The sequence below is a fragment of the Notolepis coatsorum genome, assembly GCF_963971535.1.
Source record: "Notolepis coatsorum genome assembly, chromosome: 2".
Classification (NCBI taxonomy): Eukaryota; Metazoa; Chordata; class Actinopteri; order Aulopiformes; family Paralepididae; genus Notolepis; species Notolepis coatsorum.
The window spans coordinates 223506886-223524385 of record NC_140166.1 but is presented as its reverse complement, the minus strand read 5'-3'; the positions used below and the strand labels follow the sequence as shown (position 1 = coordinate 223524385).

General features: G+C 43.4%; 1 protein-coding gene across 1 annotated transcript in view; it reads left to right on the top strand.

Moving 5' to 3' along the window:
* tecpr2 (tectonin beta-propeller repeat containing 2) overlaps window positions 1-17500 on the top strand; it is a gene marked incomplete at both ends in the record, with an annotated part of 98068 nt that overhangs the window by 37605 nt on the left and 42963 nt on the right. The window contains 5 exon segments of the mRNA XM_084308564.1: window positions 1654-1795; window positions 7602-7842; window positions 8574-8663; window positions 9825-9922; window positions 10579-10714. Of these exon segments, the coding sequence (XP_084164690.1) occupies window positions 1654-1795; window positions 7602-7842; window positions 8574-8663; window positions 9825-9922; window positions 10579-10714 (707 nt within the window).

Here is a 17500-nt window from a genome sequence, read left to right as displayed (position 1 = left end):
TACCTTCTCCACTGACCGTACCTGTCTCACTGTCCCTGACCGTACCTGTCTCACTGACCGTACCTGTCTCACTGCCCTGACCGTACCTGTCTCACTGCCCCTGACCGTACCTGTCTCACTGACCCTGACCGTACCTGTCTCACTGACCGTACCTGTCTCACTGACCGTACCTGTCTCACTGCCCCTGACCGTACCTGTCTCACTGACCCTGACCGTACCTGTCTCACTGACCGTACCTGTCTCACTGACCCTGACCGTACCTGTCTCACTGTCCCTGACCGCACCTGTCTCACTGACCGTACCTGTCTCACTGTCCCTGACCGTACCTGTCTCACTGACCGTACCTGTCTCACTGTCCCTGACCGTACCTGTCTCACTGTCCCTGACCGTACCTGTCTCACTGTCCCTGACCGTACCTGTCTCACTGTCCCTGACCGTACCTGTCTCACTGACCCTGACCGTACCTGTCTCACTGACCCTGACCGTACCTGTCTCACTGACCGTACCTGTCTCACTGTCCCTGACCGTACCTGTCTCACTGACCGTACCTGTCTCACTGCCCCTGACCGTACCTGTCTCACTGTCCCTGACCGTACCTGTCTCACTGACCGTACCTGTCTCACTGACCCTGACCGCACCTGTCTCACTGACCGTACCTGTCTCACTGCCCCTGACCGTACCTGTCTCACTGACCGTACCTGTCTCACTGACCCTGACCGCACCTGTCTCACTGACCGTACCTGTCTCACTGTCCCTGACCGTACCTGTCTCACTGTCCCTGACCGTACCTGTCTCACTGACCGCACCTGTCTCACTGCCCCTGACCGTACCTGTCTCACTGACCCTGACCGTACCTGTCTCACTGTCCCTGACCGCACCTGTCTCACTGTCCCTGACCGCACCTGTCTCACTGTCCCTGACCGTACCTGTCTCACTGACCCTGACCGTACCTGTCTCACTGTCCCTGACCGTACCTGTCTCACTGACCGTACCTGTCTCACTGACCGTACCTGTCTCACTGCCCCTGACCGTACCTGTCTCACTGTCCCTGACCGTACCTGTCTCACTGACCGTACCTGTCTCACTGCCCCTGACCGTACCTGTCTCACTGCCCCTGACCGTACCTGTCTCACTGACCGTACCTGTCTCACTGCCCCTGACCGTACCTGTCTCACTGACCGTACCTGTCTCACTGCCCCTGACCGCACCTGTCTCACTGCCCCTGACCGTACCTGTCTCACTGACCGTACCTGTCTCACTGACCGTACCTGTCTCACTGCCCCTGACCGTACCTGTCTCACTGCCCCTGACCGTACCTGTCTCACTGACCCTGACCGTACCTGTCTCACTGACCGTACCTGTCTCACTGACCCTGACCGTACCTGTCTCACTGACCGTACCTGTCTCACTGCCCCTGACCGTACCTGTCTCACTGCCCCTGACCGTACCTGTCTCACTGCCCCTGACCGTACCTGTCTTTGGAGCCTGCAGGTCTGGGCTATGGTCACTAACAGGTCAATAATACATGTCTGTCTCTCTCTCCCCCCCTCTCTCCCCCCCCCCCCCCCCCCCCCTCTCTCTCTCTTCCCCCCTCTCTCCCCCCCCCCCCCCCCCCCCCCCCCCCCTCTCTCTCTCCCCCCCCCCCCCCCCCAGTGAGGCCCAGGGCCTGGAGCCTATCTGTATCTCTCTGGGTGACAACACTACAGCCTGGGCTCTGGACACCAGCGGTTCTCTGTGGTTCAGGACCGGCATCACTGCTGACAAACCGCAGGGGCAGGACGACCACTGGTGGCAGGTGTGGTGTGTGTGTGTGTGTGTGTGTGTGTGTGTGTGTGTGTGTGTGTGTGTGTGTGTGTGTGTGTGTGTGTGTGTGTGTGTGTGTGTGTGTGTGTGTGTGTGTGTGTGTGTGTGTGTGTGTGTGTGTGTGTGTGTGTGTGTGTGTGTGTGTGTGTGTGTGTGTGTGTTTATTGTGGTTGATTTAAGTATAGGCTCGTACACCAGGGCGCTCCGCACTTTCAATGACTGTCGCTCAACAGAAAAAAGTGTCGCTCTACACTTTTCTTTAACACTTTGAATGCCGACGACGTGTATTGTCGTCTTATCATGCCCCCCCGTTGAGTGCCGACAACGTGTATTGTCGTTTGATTTTTTTTATTAGCGATCTGAATTCATATTTCATCAACCGAGTCTCCCGTTGGTACAGCAGACCCTCTAGGAGCTCAGATGGGAAAATACCGCCCCCTATCGTCTATCCCTGTGTAACTGCAGGCCATTCGATTATACTGCTGGATCTGTGGAGGTGGAGCCAACTGGCTCCACTATGCTGGCGAGCCGTCTGATGAACATGGAAGTGATCGCGAGTTGGAAAGCAGCGTGGAATATATATTTACAGCAGCCAATAATCAATCAATAAACGCGATCGATATTTGGAATGGCGATCAGGAATTGGAATAATCTTTTTGGAGAACATCTGATCTAAGGTAAGGAGTCTATGTTACCAGTTTTAGGATAATCAGAGCTGTATTCACTGAGATATCAGCATGTGCCGTGTGTGTGTATGTGTGTGTGTGATCTTGAGGAAATGAGAGAATAGATTTTTCAGCCCGCCTCTATAGCGTGCATAAGTACACATATCAAAATCAAATCAAATCAAATTTATTTATAGGGCCCGACAACACACGTTAATGTCCCCATGGGCCGTACAGATCTTCTTTAAACAAGTCAAGAAGAAAACATAACAATAAGTCAAGAACAGAACAAGAACACCATAAGGTGCAAACATTTTTAGATGAATGCAAATAAATGAAAGAATGCAAGCACTCCCAGACATACCCCACGCGAAGGTAAGGAAAAACTCACTAAAACCTAACAATAGGGAAAAAAGCTCCACAGGCAGTGTGGAGGAGAGAAACCTTAGAAGGGCCATTCAAGGGGGGATCTCCCTTCTTAGATGTTGGTGATAGTAGTGTTGCAGACGGACAGTTGGTAAGCATGCACTCATGTGTGTAGTGGAACACAGATGAGTGCATGCAATAGCAACTGTACATTTTGAAAAATTAAAGATAGAGCTAATAGCGATAGCAACTGAACATTTTGAAAGATTAAAGATAGAGCTGATAGCGAATCTATTTGAGGCACAGGGGCGGCGCAAAGAGGGTCACGTCCTCCCCGTCTTAGTCAAGGGACATTTAACACTCCGGTCGTTGCTCAGGGACAGCCGGAGACAGGGAGATAGGGGGCGGCGCAGAGAGGGTCGCGAACTCCCCGACATCATCGCGGGACATCCGGCACTCCGGTCACCACTACGAGACCTCCGGAGACAGGGGGGCACGCAGAGGGGGTCGCAACCTCCCGGCCTTCGTCACGGGACGTCCAACACTCCGGTCAACACTCCAGGACAGCAAGTCATAGGGAGACAGGGAGACGGGACAGGCGTTAGACAGCTCATGAGATTGTAGTAGGCGGACATAGCAATAGATACAAGTGGTAGGCATATATGTGAATGGAGTAGATATATGAAGTAGGCTATCGAGATATATGAAGTAGGCTATTATACTATCGATAATCTAGCGTTTATTTGAAAACGATTCATAAATAGGCAGACAAATGACAACATGTCTAGTGTATTCGATAATATTCCAATAAATGCCGTTTATGGGGTAATCTTTCAATTTTCCGGAAATTTGCGAGAGAACGATAGCTTTTCGAAATGCTATAAAAAGGATATGAACCGATTAAAAAACAATCCGTTTCGACAATGTTGACTGCAAACAAGTCATTGATAAGCGACGGGCAGATTAGACACATAGCCATAATTTAAAACATAGATTATGCGTTTTTAATGCTAACATTGAAGTGGATGATGGCATTCAAGGGGGTAAAAAGGTAAACAAGGCCGGCACTGATAGTGTTAGGGGCCTTTCTCACTCACCATTCGGGGTCGAATCAGCGGCGGGTCGAACCAGAAAAGGGTGTGTTCGTCTGAGTGAGAACGCTCCCCCCCGTCCCCGCCCCCCGCTGATTCGTCCCCGGGGGCGCTGAACCTGGACCGATGAAATAGGTGGTCTCAAGTGCGGGCGTGACACACACACACAACGTCGTTACTGTAATGCTTTCATGCTTGCTTGAATTTTGGGCAGATAAAACCACACAGCAACAACTGGACAATACCCACAAAAACGATATTTATGGGCAATTTGAGAGCTCAGACCTCAACCAAAAACAAGCATGTGGAGCCTCACAGCTCAGTGGATGAAAACATGAAGCCACGTTACAACGCACAGCACTTCCCTGGCTCGCATTAGGCCTGGCAATTTTGTTTGCCATTGCTATGTCTATACATTGGTTTCTTGTTCGAATGCATTTATTTCTATTAGACCAGTGGTGCCCAACCAGTCGGCCGTGGTCGACCAGTAGATCAATGACATGCAATATAATTGCCACAAGCGATGGGATAATGTTAGCTGCTGAACAGGCTAAGCTAACTAGCGTTAGCCGTTAGCTTAGCGTTTGCCATTGCTATGTCTACTATACTTCTTGTTCGAATACATTTATTTTTATTAGACCAGTGGTGTCTCTAATGTTATCTAGCTACTGATAGCTCCCGATATCATCAGTTTGGTGCTGGCTGGCTAACTAACGTGAGCTAACGTTAGCTGCTAGCCACCATGCTATACTGTTATACTGGCATATTCCATTCACGTTAGCATGTAAGCTAACAAAAACGGCGCAGATGAGACTAAACTCCGCTTTTGGTGTTCAATTGTGTTGATGTTAGTTTTGTTTCATCAACAAATGAGAGGCAGAACACAGTGAATGTATCCGTTTTGTTTATTGCACGTTCTTTGCTGAAAAATAAGTGCTACGGTGGCTATACTAGACTAGTATTAACACTCTTCCCGTTTACATTTTCGAGCGTGACATCATCGCCTACGGCAAGCGTACACGCTCAAAACGCAAACCGTAAACAGAACCCGGAGCGAACCAAGACTGAAGTGTGTACACAAACTAGAGGGGGGAGAGGGAGGGGGGAAGTTCGCACCCAACCCGGAATGAGGACGGTACGGACCGGAACGGACCGGAATGGTGAGTGAGAAAGTGCGAAAGGTAGAATCTGTGATGCTGGCAAACATCGACCTCTAGGTACAAAGGAGCCCCTCTTGGTACTGCTTGGTGCATCTTTGTTTTGGTTTGATGGATCTGAGTGGGTATAGGGGGAGGTGCTGCTGACCTCACTTCAGAGCCTGAGATGTAGCCAGCAATAAGAACCCCTACCCTATACGCACTCAAACTCAATCCACGCACATACATACATACATACATACATACATACATACATACATACATACATACATACATACATACATACATACATACATACATACATACATACATACATATATATATATGTATATATATCCTATACCCACTCAAACCACACACATACATATATATCCTATACCCACTCAAACTCAATCCACATATATATATACACGTATACAGTCACAAACGAGTCAATTGTGACAAAAAGGGAGTCAACACGTGAAATCAAGTTTAACAAAATTATTTATTTAGACCTATCTAAACAAACAAACATTTAAATAAACAAAGAATATGTATGTATAAGGATCAGTAATGAAAGCAGTGTGTGGATGAGTGAAACGTGAAGTGTGGTGCGTGTGGTGTAAGTAGTAGTATTCAAATATGGTATCAAAGGGGTAGAGGTTAACCTGTTCCTGGTAGATGGTAAAGCAGACAGAGTGAGTTAACCAGGGACACATATCTGCATGCAGGCAGCTCTCACTGCCCAGGTGAGTCAGCAGACTCACCCATTAACAGGTGAAGTGGGGGTCGTCACAATACATACATTATACATATGTATACATACATACATACATACATACATACATACATACATACATACATACACACATACATACATACATACATACATACATACATACATACATACATACATACATACATACATACATACATACATACATACATACATACATACATACATACCGGTACATACTATATATACACTACAAATAGGGGTGTAACGATGCATCGATTAATCGAAATGCATCGATTCTAATGTGTTAGAATCGATGCATCGATTTGAATATGTTAGAATCGATTATAATCGAAATTAAAATTATGTTTTATTTTTTTGTGTATTGTTTTTATTGACCTATTCATGCTGAGTGAATCAGTTCCCCCAGCCACATTTGTGTATTCAAATTTTTTGGGGGAATTAACTGATAGAAAATTCATCGAATCGAATCGTGGTCAAATGAAGAGATTTCATGATGCATTGAATTGTTGCCTGAATAATCGTAATCGAATCGAATCGTTGTGAGGTCGCATCGTTACACCCCTAACTACAAAGCTTGGTTTGGCTCTGAAAAATACAGATTTTATTTATAAGTTGCAAACTAAGTGATATTAGTCTTAACACATTGATTGCCACGCAGTATGCCACCGCTGTAACCCTATGGAGATGTTTACCTTCTTTGCAGGGCTATAACCTTTTAAATATTATAGCTATATCTGCATTACTATGGCCCATTCAACATCGATTATCTATCGTTCCGGATGTGGGAACGTTATATTTTTTCATTCATACATTGTTATGTTAATACCGTCGAGAATATAAGTATGTTTTTAAGCTTTTCTGCTGTAATTCCAAAAACGCTAGTTATAGGCCCTGGCGCATATGATAGATTATCGATTGGCGTTTCTTTCCTATACACGCTATATTAAAAAATTCAAATGTATATGATCGGTATACATTATGCTTCATCATGCGTGAAGGAAAGGGGGGGGGGGTCGTTTATAATTCCTTGATCGTCAGTAACGGCTTTATTTAGTATGGGTTGATATATTGATCAGACTGATTGCAAACAAAGAAATGGACAATCGGGCTGAAAATAACATTAGTGTCCTCTTACCGTTCGCCGATGAGACTGGAGGGAAAATATCCCAATTATTTGACGTCGATCTCCTAGATCCATTTCCGGTTTGTATGGCGCAATAAACGCCGAAATCATATCGATTATTGCGTTTCGAAAGCGATCCAAATGCACTCGAGTGTGTATATTGATCCACGCCACAATATATCTCTGGCAGAGGAATTTCCTCGATGCACCGATCGCCACTTCCGGTTTGGCGTGAGTGTAACTCGCCCGACCATCCACCAGGCGGCGGTATTGAGGCGTTGCAATCTCAGACAGGGTGCCGCTGCAGTCCGGAGGGAGGCTGGATGAATTATGAATGCCATGGCGAAAAAATGAAATATTGATCCCAAAAAACTATTTACGCCGTTGTTGGCGTTCAACGCATGGCGGGCAATAACGACGTACGCCGTTTATGGCGCACAATGTGTTAAGACCTATGGAGGAGAATGAGAGAAAGACAAACGTCAATACAGTTTTACATTTCAATGCACTATATTGAATGTACATCTTTCAGAATGTTCAATTCTGTATTGAGATCGTTATACCCTTACTGTGTGTTTTTTAACATCTTCCAGCCTAATATCTCTCCCTCCCTCCCTCCCTCCCTCCCTCCCTCCCTCCCTCCTCCTCACCTTTCAGATCAGTATAACGGACTACGTGGTCTTCGACCAGGGAAGTCTCTTCCAGACCCTCCTCCAGGCCACCCAGAGCGTTGCTACGGTTACCAAGGCCCCTGTGGAGCGCGTGGCAGAGTGTTTGCGCGTGGCGTTCCTCTCACAGCAGGCCCAGTGCCAGCCGAGCCTGGTCAGCGCCAACGCCACCGGAGTCTGGATCGCATCGGGACGGAACCACCTCCACGTTGCCAAGGGCAACCTTGTCGGTTAGTGCAAAACAATACAGTTGATACAACCTCGTCGGTTAGTACAAAACAATACAGTTGATACAACCTCGTCGGTTAGTGCAAAACAATACAGTTGATACAACCTCGTCGGTTAGTACAAAACAATACAGTTGATACAACCTCGTCGGTTAGTACAAAACAATACAGTTGATACAACCTCGTCGGTTAGTGCAAAACAATACAGTTGTACAAGTACAATAGAATACAACTGATACAAGTACAATAGAATACAACTCCTACAAGTACAATATAATACAACTCATACAAGTACAATAGTATACAACTGTTTACAAGTACAATAGTATACGACTGTTTACAAGTACAATAGTATACAACTGTTTACAAGTACAATAGAATACAACTCCTACAAGTACAATAGAATACAACTCATACAAGTACAATAGAATACAACTCCTACAAGTACAATAGAATACAACTCATACAAGTACAATAGAATACAACTCCTACAAGTACAATAGAATACAACTCATACAAGTACAATAGAATACAACTCCTACCAGTACAATAGAATACAACTCCTACAAGTACAATAGAATACAACTCATACAAGTACAATAGAATACAACTCCTACAAGTACAATAGAATACAACTCATACAAGTACAATAGAATACAACTATCTTGTATATCTCCTTGTGTGTGTGTGTGTGTGTGTGTGTATGTGTGCATGTGCGTGTGTGGTTCCACCAGGTACGTTTTGGCAGAACGTTGTTCCCAGAGGAACCGTCTCAGCCACCAAGTGGACCTTCCTCACCTCCTCATCGGTCCCCAATAAAGAAGGTATTGGTTCTGGTCGTGTTGCCGTGTGTCATGAACGAGACCAGCTGTGCCCTGGAACTTTAGGACGACCAGTTCACGTCAAACCAGATTCCGTTTGTTAACCACAGGCAAAGAGAGGCTTATTCGCCCCTCCATACCTGTCCGACCTCCTCCACATCAACATTCCCACCCGGTCCCTCAGGTCTGCCTCCTCCATCAACCTGACCGTCCCCCCAGCCCGTCTGTCCACCATGGGGTCAAGAGCCTTCAGCTGCTCTGCCCCCCCCGCCTCTGGAACTCCCTCCCCCCCGAACATTGACTCCATCATCCCATTTAAAACCCACCTCAAAACCCACCTGTTTAGGCAGGCGTATGTCTGATTTTATTTTTTGTCTGATTTAATTTTTTAATGGATTGTGATTGTAAATGAACTGTTTTTAAATTGTTGTACGGCGACCTTGAGTGCCTTGAAAGGCGCCTTATAAATAAAATGCATTATTATTATTATTGACAGAAAGGCTTGCTAGCATAACGCTAGCTTTCTGGGTCAGTGTGATAGGTGGTTGTCAAGCAGTTGCTAAGGCAGTGCAATGAGACTATATAACATATTCCTTTATATTTTAATGTTGAAAATATGAATAAATTGCACATATTTTCTGTCTTTGGCACGTGGCCAAAAACAACATTTTCAACCAAAGAAATGGACAATTCCTAATAGATAGTGTGCATGTGCCTGATATGAACATAGATAATGTATGTAAAAGCCAAATAGTATATTATGCTGTATTGTATTATGAATTAATTATGAGTAGGTATTGTTGTATTGTATTATGAATTGATTAGGAGTAGGTATTGTTGTATTGTATTATGAATTTGATAAGGAGTATTTATTGTTGTTTTAATTGTCTGTATGCCATGTGAATGTTGTGAGTGTATACAGTCTGTAACTGTATTTTACGTGTTATGGACCCCAGGAAGAATAGCCACAGCACTGCTGTGGCTAATGGGGATCCAAATAAACGTAAACTTAAACTTGTAGGTTTTAATTAAGGCACTCCGCTGTGCTTCAGGTGGTTCTTAAAACCGCTTATCACACAGCTGTCAGCTACTCTTTGATTATCGCTTACATAACTACTGTGTGTGCGTGTGTGTGTGTGTGTGTGTGTGCGTGCGTGCGTGCAGGTACCTTCCTGTGGTTGGGTCAGAGCAGGAAGGATCTGTTCTGTGTTTGGGACCAAGATGGCCAACTACGCCCCACCACCGTGCAACTACCGCCTGAGGTACAGTCTATGTCTCTCTACCTATCTCTCTTTCTCTTTTGTTTTGTTTTTCTTGCCTGTACGTGCGGATGCTGCTTGGTAACAACTATAATAGTCTATTAAGAGGGAATCTGTCCTGGTGGTTTGTGATTGGATAGCATTTTGTTTGTACAAGGGGGTACTTGTTGTAGCTCCTTCAGAATATTCACAACAGTAGTTGATGGAAACACACAGGGATTCACTTTTCTCTTTAACGCCTTTTTGGAAATTTGCTTAAAATGTGCGGAACATTTGGATGGAAACGACAGTGGCTCGGCAGGTAGAGCAGTCGTCTGGCAATCCGGAGGTTCCCGGTTCGATTCCCGCTCCTACCGGGCAGCGTGTCGATGTGTCCTTGAGCAAGACGCTTAACCCCTTAATTGCTCCCGATGAGCAGGTTGTGGCACCTTGCATGGTTGCCTCCGCCGTCGGTGTGTGAATGGGTCAAATCTAAAATGTGAGGAACAAATTGTAAAGCGCTTTGGATAAAAGCGCTATATAAATGCAGCCATTTACCATTTGGATGGAAACTTAACTTTAGTTTCTCTCTATTTCTTGCTTTCTTTATCTCTCTCTCTCTCTCTCTCTCTTTATCTCTCTCTCTCTCTCTCTCTCTCTCTCTCTCTCTCTCTCTCTAGGTGGAGATAGTCCAGTTGTCAGCATGTCGCGACGCCCTGTGGGGTCTGGACTCCCACGGCCGCGTTCACATCCGCACCCTGTCACCCACCTGTCCTACCGGCCTGCACTGGACCCCTTTGGATCTCAGTCAGCTAGGTAGGATACTAGTACACTGTTTACCTCCTAGTATAGATACCTGAGTCAGCTAGGTAGGATACTAGTACACTGTTTACCTCCTAGTAGAGAGACCTGAGTCAGCTAGGTAGGATACTAGTACACTGTTTACCTCCTAGTATAGATACCTGAGTCAGCTAGGTAGGATACTAGTACACTGTTTACCTCCTAGTAGAGAGACCTGAGTCAGCTAGGTAGGATACTAGTACACTGTTTACCTCCTAGTAGAGAGACCTGAGTCAGCTAGGTAGGATACTAGTACACTGTTTACCTCCTAGTAGAGAGACCTGAGTCAGCTAGGTAGGATACTAGTACACTGTTTACCTCCTAGTAGAGAGACCTGGCAATAACGTTCAGGTTTGTTCGACCCGTGAGATATATAATCACGCTGAAAATATACACTTTGACTGCTGTTTTGATAGGGTTAGGGTCTTTACTCTTGGCTACATTTGAAAAAGAAACGCAACATTAATTAAATAATTAATTAATGATCTATTTACGACGTGAAATAAATCTCAACCCGGTACCCCCGTCCGATCAGGCTTAAGGGGTTAAAAGTAGGCGTGTCGAGCATGGAACCAATCAGCTGGAGGCTAGCCCTCAGCCTGAGCCAACCGGGGGAAGAGGCGGAGCCAGACACTCAAGCACTTGGTAGTAGCTAGTTAGAAGCCTATCAATCTCACACATACAGTACAGACGCAGGAGAGAGAGGAGATTAAAGTGAGAGGAGGCTCCTTATCTACACAGTAGGCCTACAGCCATGCCATAGCTACCCTGTCATTTGAGGCCACTTCAGAAAACTCACCCTGTTTGTTACCCAGAAGACAACACTGCTTTAGGCATTACTGACATCTATGCCCTGTCTCCACTAGCCAGGGGTTAGCAACCGGATAGTTTACAAGAAACTCAATGGAGACACAAACCCAACCATACCATACCGTGCTAGACCATGGCTAGCCCCAGCCAGGCCAGCTAATAAAGACATAGTTAGTGATGGGGATCAGTAACCTCATTACGGACTAAATTAGGAGCCTCTAGGTGGCGGTATAGACATGAGGACAGTCGCTCGCACTAACAAAAGCACCCACTCGCCCTTAACCCTTTCACTACCACACTACCAAAGGGTTAACCCCTTTCTCTGCAACACTACACACTGTTAACCCTTTCACTGCCACACTAGTGGCACTAGGTAGTGAAAGGTTAACCTTCTGTAGTGTGGTAGTGAACGGGTTAATGACCCAGAGTCATAATAACGATGATGATAATGACGTGTCATCAGGCCTGGTATATTCCACACGACACCCTGTTCTGTACTTGTTGTGTCGACCCGTTAGCATGCGGGCACTGGACCTCAGTCAGCTGGGTGGCTAACCAGTAGCAGAGCAGTCTGTCTAGAAACAATTCTACCAATGAGCAACTAACAGCTCCCGATACATCCTGATAATATCAGTACGAAATAATATCTTGTTGTAGGAAGTAATAGCTAGATGACCTGGGGAGGAATGAGCTTCCAGACCCCTCTGGATCAATATTTTCTTTGTTTAGCAGGAAGCCATTTTGCTTCACACTCGACCGCCATGCTAGCTACACACTCCTGCCATTGCCCTTGAGCAAGGCGCTGGCATTGCACCAGGAGTTGGTCCCTGGGTGCCTGTCTGTGTGACTGAGAGAGAGCTAACCCACTGCTCCCAAGGGGTTAGGATGGAGCAAATGTAGAGGACGCATTTCCCCATGGGGATTAATAAAGTACAACCTAATTTAAAGAAGCCATTTAAAGCCACACTTTACACAAAGAACACGACAGTATGTGGTTTTGGGGCACATCGCGACCTGCTCCAGAGTCTGTCACAACCACACAAAGAGACCCTGTGAAGCCAAGTGGCCCAGCTAACTGTAGAACACCACAGGGAGTCATTCTGTTTCAAGGATGTGGAGTACGTTATTTTTAGCTTTACCCTCATTTCACACTGTCCACAGTCCTACATTACACTACATTACACTATATTACATTACATTACACTATATTACACTACATTACACTACATTACACTACATTACATTACATTACACTACATTACACTACATTACATTACATTACACTACATTACATTACATTACACTACATTACACTATATTACACTACATTACACTATATTACACTACGTTACACTATATTACATTACATTACACTATATTACACTATATTACACTATATTACACTATATTACACTACATTACACTATATTACACTACATTACACTACATTACACTATATTACCTTATGTTACACTACATTACACTACATTACACTACATTACACTACATTACACTATATTACCTTATGTTACACTACATTACACTATATTACACTATATTACCTTATGTTACACTACATTACACTATATTACACTATATTACCTTATGTTACACTACATTACACTATATTACACTACATTACCTTATGTTACACTACATTACACTATATTACACTATATTACACTACATTACACTATATTACACTATATTACCTTATGTTACACTACATTACACTATATTACACTACATTACCTTATGTTACACTACATTACACTATATTACACTATATTACACTATATTACACTACATTACACTACATTACCTTATGTTACACTATATTACACTACATTACACTATATTACACTATATTACACTACATTACACTATATTACCTTATGTTACACTATATTACACTACATTACACTATATTACACTATATTACACTACATTACCTTATGTTACACTATATTACACTACATTACACTACATTACCTTATGTTACACTATATTATACTACATTACCTTATGTTACACTATTACACTACATTACACTATATTACACTATATTACACTACATTACCTTATGTTACACTATATTACACTACATTACACTACATTACCTTATGATACACTATATTACACTATATTACACTACATTACACTACATTACACTATCTTACACTACATTACACTATATTACCTTATATTACACTATATTACACTACATTACACTACATTACCTTATGTTACACTATATTACACTATATTACACTACATTACCTTATGTTACACTATATTACACTATATTATACTACATTACCTTATGTTACACTATTACACTACATTACACTATATTACACTATATTATACTACATTACCTTATGTTACACTATTACACTACATTACACTATATTACACTATATTACACTACATTACCTTATGTTACACTATATTACACTACATTACACTACATTACCTTATGATACACTATATTACACTATATTACACTACATTACACTACATTACACTATATTACACTACATTACACTATATTACCTTATATTACACTATATTACACTATATTACACTACATTACACTATATTACACTATATTACACTACATTACCTTATGTTACACTATATTACACTACATTACCTTATGTTACACTACATTACACTACATTACCTTATGTTACACTATATTACACTATATTACACTACATTACCTTATGTTACACTATTACAATATATTATACTACATTACCTTATGTTACACTATATTACACTACATTACCTTATGTTACACTATATTACACTATATTATACTACATTACACTATATTACACTATATTACCTTATATTACACTATATTACACTATATTACACTACATTACACTACATTACACTACATTACACTATATATTATACTACATTACACTACATTGCACTACATTATGCTACATTATGCTACATTACACTACATTATATTACACTACATTAAGCTACATTACACTATATTACACTATATTACACTACATTACGCTACATTACACTATATATTACACTATATTACATTTAACCAGGCCTTCAAGTCAAGTCAAGTCAAGAGTTTTATTTGTCACGGTATACAAGCATACAGTGAAATGCGGGGGGTCATGCCCGCAGTGATTGTGCAATAATACAGTAATAAGAATAGGCTGAGAATAAGACATTTGTGCAATAATACAAGTCAAATCAAATCAAATACAATTTATTTGTAAGGCCCGACAACACACGTTAATGTCCCCATGGGCCGGACACGTCTTCTTTAAACAAGTCAAGAAGAAACATAACAATAAGTCAAGAACAAAACAAGAACACCATAAGGTCCAATTTTTTTTAATAAATGCAAATAAATGAATGCAATGCGAACACTCCCAGACATACCCCGCGCGAAGGTAAGGAAAAACTCACTAAAACCTAACCTAATAGGGAAAAATGCACCACAGGCAGTGGAGGAGAGAAACCTTAGAAGGGCCATTCAAGGGGGGATCTCCCTTCTTAGATGTCGGTGATAGTAGTGTTGCAGACTGACAGTTGGTAAGCATGCAGTCAAGTGTGTAGTGAAACACAGATGAGTGCATGCAATAGCAACTGAACATTTTGAAAAATTAAAGATAGAGCTGATGGCGATAGCAACTGAACATTTTGAAAGATTAAAGAATAAGAATAAGACTTAACAGGTATAATGTACATAAAGTTTACAAAAAGCATGGTAAGACATGCTAAGGTCCTGTGATAGTGCAATACACTGTTAGCTACGGATGAGGCACTGGGTCTTATGTACACTACTATACAATGCTATACTATACAATCTACAGTTGTACTATGTGTTCTTATGCTAGCTTGCTATATCCATCTGTTTACTATACAAGAACCACTCCCGTTCTTGTTTTTAAAGTGACCGTTGAGTGTGAGCGTGTGCAGCATGTGTGTGTGTGTGTTCATGCTAAAGTGACTGCTAGTGTGTGAGTGTATACAGTGTGTGTGTTGTGTGTGTGCTCATGTGTGCTTGTGTGTGGAGAGTTCAGTGTTCAAGACTCTGATGGCCTGGGGGAAGAAGCTGAGCCGAAGTCTCTCTGTCCTAGCAGCTGGTGTTCACCTGAGCAGCATGAACAGACTGTTGTTGGGGTGGTGAGGGTCTTTCATTATTCTGCAGGCTCTGGATTTGCACCTCTTGTTATATAGGACCTGCAGGGGTGGTAGTGCAATACCTGTGGTACGCTCGGCTGAGCGCACCACTCTCTGTAGGGCCTTCTTGTCCTGTGCCGTGCTGTTCCATACCAGGCAGTGATGTTTCCAGTCAAGATGCTCTCTACAGCTCCGGAGTAGAAGGACTGGAGTATCTTCCCCGATACTCTGAACTTCCTTAACTGTCTCAGGTGGTAGAGGCGCTGCTTCGCCTTCTTTACGACTGAGTCTATGTGTGTTGTCCATGTCAGGTCCTCTGAGATGTGGACCCCCAGGTACTTGAAGCTGCTCACCCTGTCCACGGTAGCCCCGTTTATCCTCACACCACACCACCTGTCTCTGTATCTAGAGCATTTTAACCAGACCTACACTACCTGTCTCTGTAGCATGTATATGGACTGCCCTCCTCATTGCCATATACCTGACTTAGATTTTGGACAAATGTTACTGTAGCACAATGTCAGTGGTGTGAAGTGTATTTACATCAAATACATACATGCAAATGACAAACAAACGAGTTGAGATGTATGATGGTTATAGGGAAGACTTCCCTGGCTCTGTTTGTTTTGAGATGTACGATGGCTGTACATTTACATTTAGTCATTTAGCTGAAACGCTTTTATCCAAAGCGACTTACAAGTTCTGTACGACAAGTCATCAGGAAGGAAGGAAGGGCACGACTCTATCAGCTGAGTAACAATGTTAATCAAAGTGTTGAGTGCTACAGTGTAGGTTAGTTTATTAGGACAAGTGCATGACAGTAGTAAGGTTAGTTAGGGTTAGATTTTTTTATTTTGTATTATTTTTTGGTTGAAGAAGTGCGTCTTTAGTCGACGGCGAAAGATTGGACGGGATTCGGCTGTCTTAACTGGGGTGGGTAGTTTGTTCCACCATTGTGGGGCAAGGACTGAGAAAAGGCAGCTTCTCCTTGATGACCCTCCCGGAGCTCGGATAGGAGCTGTAGCCATCTGCCACTGAGGACTTGAGTAGAGAGGGAACACTGGGGACTTCAATAGGGAACAAACACTGAGCACTTCAATGGGGAACACTGAGGACTTTAATAGGGAACACTGGGGACTTCAATAGGGAACACTGGGGACTTCAATAGGGAACACTGATGACTTTAATAGGGAACACTGAGGACTAGAGAATTGATTGATTGATTGATTGAAAAGTTTATTAACAGATTGCAGAATGGGTACAGTACAGTACAGCTCAATACATACAATTGTTAAGGGGATGCAGACCCCATTTTCAATTCATCATATGACACACACGACATACAGATAGACAGTACTGCTACATCTATACATTTATGACATACCAGATTTGCAAATACAGTACTGTTTGTGATACTAAAAAAAAATCCAGAAAAAGAGTGTATATACATTTGACATAGAAACTGTACATTGACACTGAGGACTTCAATAGGGAACACTGAGTCTGTAGTGTAAATTATCTGGATTCTCACGTCGTCTACACTTCGAGGACAGGCTGTCCCATGTCCTATCGCCTCCTCTGATATATCCAGAGAGGTTATAAACACCCGACCCCCCCCCCCCCCGCCAAATGTCACCCTGTCTGCGTCCGAGGATCTGTTACAGGACATGCATATCTCCAGCGCTCCCCGTGACCGCGTTCTATGTGTGGCCTCTTATCGCAGCCACAGCACATATATCATGTGCAGCCGGTGATCCATTTCATAACATATACAGTGTATCG